This window comes from Atta cephalotes (assembly GCF_000143395.1).
Source record: "Atta cephalotes unplaced genomic scaffold scaffold00025, whole genome shotgun sequence".
Taxonomy (NCBI): domain Eukaryota; kingdom Metazoa; phylum Arthropoda; class Insecta; order Hymenoptera; family Formicidae; genus Atta; species Atta cephalotes.
This window is the reverse complement of record NW_012130089.1, coordinates 68,283-75,442: the sequence shown is the minus strand read 5'-3', so window position 1 is coordinate 75,442 and position 7,160 is coordinate 68,283. Positions and strand designations below refer to the sequence as shown.

The window sequence follows — 7,160 nt, the reverse complement described above, 5'->3', positions numbered from 1 at the left end:
GAATGCAAATATTTCGATAAAGTATCAAAGGTAAACGTTTTGAAATGAATGTAAAAGATTAGTAATAAAGAACCTGCCTTTTTTAAGACGGATGTTTTCGCTTTTACTTTCCAAGAGCATTGGCTTCACTTCTCTTCGCATAGGCTCGGGCCCATCCGTCGGTGTGAAGTTACGCTATAGTTAACCAAGGAAATTGTACGGGGATTGTAATATCCCTCACTCGGACTCGGTCCGTGAGTGAGTATACAGCGCTATGACGAAATATTTCCTCGCGATCACCACCCACCCGAGGATGTATTTCGTCATGACTGCTTAACAGTAGTGAGCGTAACCGAAGCGATCGAGTCGAGATGGCTTCGAAATACTTCCCTGATATGTATATTGCGAATCGGGATCGACGATCGGGCCTACAGCCGACTTCGAAACTATAGTGGAATAATCGGATCGAGGACGATACAGCGAATTCAATTGCATCGATGATTGCGTAAACGAACGTGAGTCGAAGGTGCTTTCGCGGATCGAAAGTCAATTTGAAAAGATCCGCTAAATTTGTGATTCTCTTTTTGTGACAAAAACGGGATGACGTATGGAAAGAAATATAAAAATGTAAATACATGCAATGGCTGCATTCGGAAGAAAAAGCAGTTTTACAATTATTGTAAAATTCTCTAATATGATTAATTTTTCCCTTAGTTCCTCACTGGATCTAAATTTACATCATGTCGAAGAATCTTACAATAGTTGCAAAGCTGCTTTTTCTGCTGAACGTAGAATATTTGCAATATAATGTCATAGATATCGCTCCATTTAGAAATTACGATAATATCTGTGACGATAAACAGTTTTTTTTTCTTAATAATTTCTACACATTTCTAAACTCTCGATGCTCTCCAACTAACAGTTTCCGCGCCTCCGCGGCTCCGCGCCTCGAAACCTGAATGGCGAAAACCACGCAGCGCGCGTCCAACACAGGTAGTCGAGAACGAACGGGAAGCAAAGAGAAGATCTCTCTCTTTCTCTGTCCATACTCTCGTACTCTCTTCACTTGGTGTGCTGCTTCGGGAGGTGCCGCTTCATGTGCAGCGCGAGATGATCGCTCCTGGCGAAGGAACGCTCGCAGACCGCGCATTTAAAGGGCTTAGCCCCGGTGTGCTTGCGGTAATGCCGCGTCAATTCGTCGCTCCTGGCGAATCGCCACTCGCATTCCGGCCATTGACACTGATACGGTTTCTCGCCTGAAACAGTCAACAAGAGGAAAGATATACATAAGTGAAAACGACGCGATGCGTGTCTGAGAGAGCGATCGTATAATAATTATTACGACTAATGAGCTGTTGGAATCACTGATTTATTACCCTTATTGAACGATTAATTCTTAAGTAAAGATACAATGTGAATAATTTGATTTGTCACTTAATCATTTTCTTCCGAGATATATTTGATTTCAAGAGTTTCATTAATTCCTGTAATTGGTTTCTAATATATTTTTTTTTTAAATTTTAGACGATGCAATAACATTCTTCTGTCATTTCTAATACGAAATATATGTTTCGAGATACATATTACGGTAGTCTTTGTGCAATCGAGTCCTTTTCGCATATCTTTCTACACGAAAGTGCGAAAGCGTATATCGATATATAAGGGAGTTTAATCGGTGCGACTTGTACGTTTCATGAGCGAGAATTCCGTTCGAGTTTCGAGCTGGCGGCGACCTATTAGAGAACAAAGCGTTGCTCTTTGTGAGATAGAGCCGCGGGATGCGGTATACTTAGGTATATACCCCGTCGCGCCTCTCAGCTGCGAGAGATGCAGCACGGTGTGACCTTTAACTGTACCTGCATGCCGCAACACGCTCACCTGTATATTCTAGCGCAATCGCACCGGCCGAGGCCGGACCGCGCGCGAGTATAAGCGACCGGCCGAATGCAGCATTGCAATCGGCTAATGCGAACCAACATGCCCGCATTCCGCTCAGCTTCGCCGATTATCGAGGAATATGTCTTCCTTATTGCTATTATTATTTTACACGCGCCTGTGGCGTATTATCTTTATAAACGGGATTGAGAGCTCACGCGCGATGATTGACGTTAAAATTTACTGGATGCCATCGGGCCATCGGAATATGGACGCAGATCGGACTTGGAGAATTGACATTTAGAATTAGAGAGAGAGACAAGTTGAGGTTTGCAAATCGTTATGGTCGAATATACACTCCCGAATTAAAAGGAAATCAAAGAATACCTATCCAGCAAACACAAATATAACATATATACGTAAATATACACGTTTTTATATCTCTGTTATATGACGATTTTGTGTATATAACTAAATGTTAATAATTTCGCATTCAATATAAATGTAAAATACAACACATGTAACGGTTGAGTGCGAAATTGTAACATTGATGTTATACTTTTAGTAAAGATCGGAGTGCATACATAATGCATAACGCATAAGAAACCAATTAGAGTCTTTTATTTCATTGGAAAGGAAGGAAATGAAGGACTTTGATTGATTCATTGTGATGCTTTATGCATTCTGCAAGATTCTGTACTTTCAACCTTAGAGCCACCACACACAAAATGACATAAGCTGCAAATCAAAATGGTGTTTTTGTTTGATGATGTTATGCTATGCTTATGCAGCTTATGTCATTTTGTGTGTGATAGCCCTTCACACATGAAATGCGCATAACAGAGCATAAGCATAACATGAGATTACTCCAATGAGCATCTAGCATAATGTCGCCATATTGATTTACATAAGATGCTCATTGATTTAGCGGCCTTATGTGTGCATTTCATGCGTGAAATTTCGTCTCTTTCGTCCCTTTTAGTATGGATAATTAATATAATATATATAATCGTTATAATCAAGAACTGAAGAAGAGAGTGCATCGTCAAGTCAGATTCGACAAGTTCGCTTTGGACACTTCCATAATTCTTGAAACGCATCTCGTGCATTTAAATTACCTACGCGATTCATTCAAACTTTAAGTCTCCTACGCCAACAATCGCCTCTTCGAGCCGTTCGCGAATTTGATCGCGACGAAAGATTCTTTTGCGCGAAACGGTGAGTAAAGAAGCGAGTGCTAAGCGAATAAAAGCGACCGAGACGGAGGCTCGACGGGGGATCCGAGGCAGGAGAAAGGAGGGAGGGCGAGCACGCACAGAAGAGGAGAAGAAAGAACTCGATAGCTGAGAGATACACCCACGCATCCTTCTAGCTCGTTCCTGTTCCTCTCTCGTGCGCTATAGGTACGGCATACGGAGACGACCCTAACCGGTCCTCGCCGCCGCGCCGCGAGAGTTGCATTCAGCGCTGCAGCATCACGTCGCAACGTGCCACGCGACGCACAGCCCAAGGAACGGTACTACTACCACGAACGCTATCCATTTACGGTATCACGCGCGTTCACGTGAGAATTCTTCTCCCGCGGATCTCCGCCGCGCCGGCGAGAACGGCGAAATTTCCTCTCGATCTGTCGGCTGACATTAGCAGGTTCATACCTATTTAAACGTTTATCCTGCTGACAAATATATAATTTCAGAAAAAAGATTTTTTATTAATAACTTGGATTAACATTGGAGTAGTCATCCGATTTTTTTACTCGTAAATGATTAGCTAAAGTATTTTATATTCTAATTAAAATTACTGTTATATATTAATAACATATTGTATATTTGATTGTTTTTTTGATTTATTAGTATTTGGCAGAATTGGGTAAGTTAATGTTTTTTTTTAACTGAATAAAGTTAAGTTGAAGTAATAAAAAATTAACTTAACGTAAGTTAAGTCTTTACTTAACTTACGTACTTTAAAAAAACAGCCAGCACATAGAGAAGATACAAGGTCAGTGATTACTTTTTAATAAGTTTTAAGCCATAAGAAATTGATCAATTACAATCGAATGCGAGAAGAATATTTGACTGTAATTTGCTAATTTCTTATGACTTAAGGCTTAAAACATCTATTATAGATCCGGACTAAGGCTTATAGCATAATCGCATAAATCAATCAGAGGGCTGTATTAGTATCTTAAAAAATTACTTAAGATGATCTTAAAATATGAACAGATTACGAATATATGCCCTTAGTCTTATTATATCTTATTATTTTTCTAAGATATTTAAGAGATAAAAAATTTTTTACTTAAAAAAAAGTTAAAAAGTTAACATTTAAAAGTAACTTAGTTAAGTTAAAATTTAATGCATCTAAAATTAATTAAGTTAAGTTAAAAGTTAAATTAAAAGTTATTAATTTTTTAATTTTTTTTTAACTTTTAACGTTTTAACTAGTTGCTATCCAACCCTGGTATTTGGAAATATTTATGGATATGGATTTAATTTTTTGAAAAAAGTAAATAGAAACTAAATGAACATTAAACCGAATAAGTACGTTAAATATATCATGATAGTACTTAAAAAAAAAATGGAGATTTTTAATAAATTAATATAACGTCTTTTATTACAGCTTTTCAATGGAATTGCATATTTAAAATAATAAAGAAAATACATTAAACATTACCCATACAAAATATCTTACAATTTATATTTTTTTCGCCGCTAAAGCGTAAAAACACTCGATAACTATTCTCGAGTCAAATTAAAATATATAATCTCAAGAAAAGAATAAGAATGAATAGAAATGAAAAGTCAATTTATAAAAATTATTTTCTTTTCTGCAATGATATTTTCTAAGTTTAAACGCTCGATAAAATTCTTGATAAATGTAAAGCACGTTGGAATTTACGTGGCACGAGCTCTGTGTGGCGTATGTAATATTTGCGACTTTTCGACGACATTTACAGTCGAGGCTTTTATCCGTCTTATATAAAAGTTATTTTTATTTAAAAGAAATTCTCTTCAACATTCTTAACTGCTGAAAATGTAAAAGCATGCGTGACTATTCGTATTCTTTGATTTGTGCGATATCGCGAAATGTGATATTGCATTACGATGTTTCCAGAGTCGATCGGTCGAACCAGCGACACCTACGGGATCTCCAGGCGTCCCCGTTAATTTTGGATCACTTTCACTCGAGAGTCGACAGCGATCCATTCCGCGGGCAAGTTGCTTTCCAAACGCTTCCTAGCCCTACTTTGATCCAGATTTCTTCAGCTACCGGGCTTTCTCGCAATGTCTGGTTCTTGATTAATCTCTTGGTGATTAATGATAGCGCTTGAACTTAAATTTCTTTCAGATTGGAAAAATATTCTAAAAGTTAGAACAAACAAGTATATTACTTTAAATAGGAAACACCATTATGATCTGAATGTTAAGATGATGAATTATTATATATATTCAGAAATGTTAATTGCGTGCCGATATGATTGTCGGATTTTCAACGCAATCAATCTGAAATATTAATAATCCCCCCAAATTTCCCAAATTAATTTAAAAAATTGTAATAAACTTATTGCGAAAAATATTCCCTCGACCGGGAGTCAAACCCGGATATCTTGCGTTCCGTGCGAACGTCTTTAAACTACTGAGACTCAAGTATATACAGAATCAAATATATATTACATATATTTATACATACATACATACATACATACATATAATCATGAAAAACGAGCCGTTTAAATTTTTTCAGTTTAATTAGAAGATAATTTAATAATTTCTTAATTATTAAAACTTTTGAGAAGATAAACACGTATGAAAAAATGTCAGAAAATTTATTAGAAAATTTATTAACTTGAGTTTGATTAATGACATTTTTTGATTCAATTAAGGATGAAAGTAATTATAAATTATGTATATTTCTTTTATGTCATCATCACTTATAAGTCACGTATAAGTCACGATTAATATAAATTATGATATTCAATCTATATATTTATCGCGTCGATTATGAGTCAGCTATTAGTTCCCATTAATTATAAAGATTATTTTCGTATAATACATAATTCTAGACGTTAATGAATTAATAACGAAGTCGAACACACGCGGCTCGTGGCACGGTGCATTCACACAGCGGTGCAGCGGTGCAGCGAGGGTTCATTCACGAGTCGTCCGACAGACTCGCGCGCGAGTGGCGAGTGGCGAGGGCCACGTGCCCCTCTCGGCTTCTCCTCCACGTCGAAGCTAAACGTTCCCCCCCCGTCGACCCCGTCTCGGCTCGCCTGTATTCGAGAGATCGCGCGACAAATTGAAATATCCTCGTATAATCTTGCATATCGATCGGTTCTCCATTCTAATCGATCGACGGAATGTCGTAAGGATTGATCGACGGACAAGATGTACAAGTCGCGGCAAAGTGGCTGGTAGTAAATTAATTTAGCTGGTATCGCTGGTATATCTATCGCGCGAGCGCAGAGAGAAACATGCCTATTAGATTCAAATGTCAATGGAGGAGTTACAAAGACGAGTTTGAATCACTGGCGCATATATAAGTTATGGTTGCGTGCTAATCTATTTCAATGTGAATCCGTAAGGTTACATTAGGTAACGAGATGTTTAAATCATTTTCAGACGTCGATCGAAATTAATTAGAAGATAATTTATTAATTAAGTTTATATATAAAAGTTTTGAGTATATAAAGTTTTAGTATATAACAGTTTTGAGAAGGTAAACACGCATGAAGTGAAGGATGAAAGGATTTAGCGTGCGATTGTCTTTTTGCCTTGGTTCTCCTTGCGCGCGTTCTTTGAATCTTTTGAAATTTTATATCGTTCGACCGTTTCAGACGATGACACGGGTTTACCGCAAAAAAAAAACTCAGGTATCAATTCGAAAGTGGTACATCGCACTTAAGATGCCTCCGGCTTGCATTCCGCGAGAGACTGCCGCGTAGGCACGTGTGCGGGAAGCACATCTCTTCGTCCTTTTCTCCGCCCATCTTTATCTCTCTTACTCTCACGCTCTCTCGCTCTTTCGCTTGCGCTCCACGCGTGTGGGAACTAGCGTGCGTGCCCGTCCAGGTAGCTACATACGGCAGACGGTGTTGGTACTACGACTCACGTCCGTGTGTTGGCGAAGCTTGGACATGGATAAGATGTGGGTCGGTCGCTAGCTTCGCTCTAAGCGGAGAGTCGCATACCACGAGAGCTTCGTGCGTCCCTTACCACGTTTACATATGATAGAAGCGCCTTTGCGCGACACTGTGCGCAAGTAATGCCAGTCGAGAAACTAAGAGATGGAAAAGAAGAGACAGA

The 7,160-nt window shown here is 38.4% G+C and overlaps 1 protein-coding gene across 1 annotated transcript in view; it reads right to left on the bottom strand.

Moving 5' to 3' along the window:
* Positions 1–1,041: 1,041 nt before the first annotated feature.
* Positions 1,042–7,160, bottom strand: part of LOC105620178 (Krueppel-like factor 5) — a 52,925-nt gene continuing 46,806 nt past the window's right edge. The window contains exon 4 of the mRNA XM_012201682.1: positions 1,042–1,235. Within this exon, the coding sequence (XP_012057072.1) occupies positions 1,042–1,235 (194 nt within the window). The remainder of the gene's footprint in view (positions 1,236–7,160) is intronic.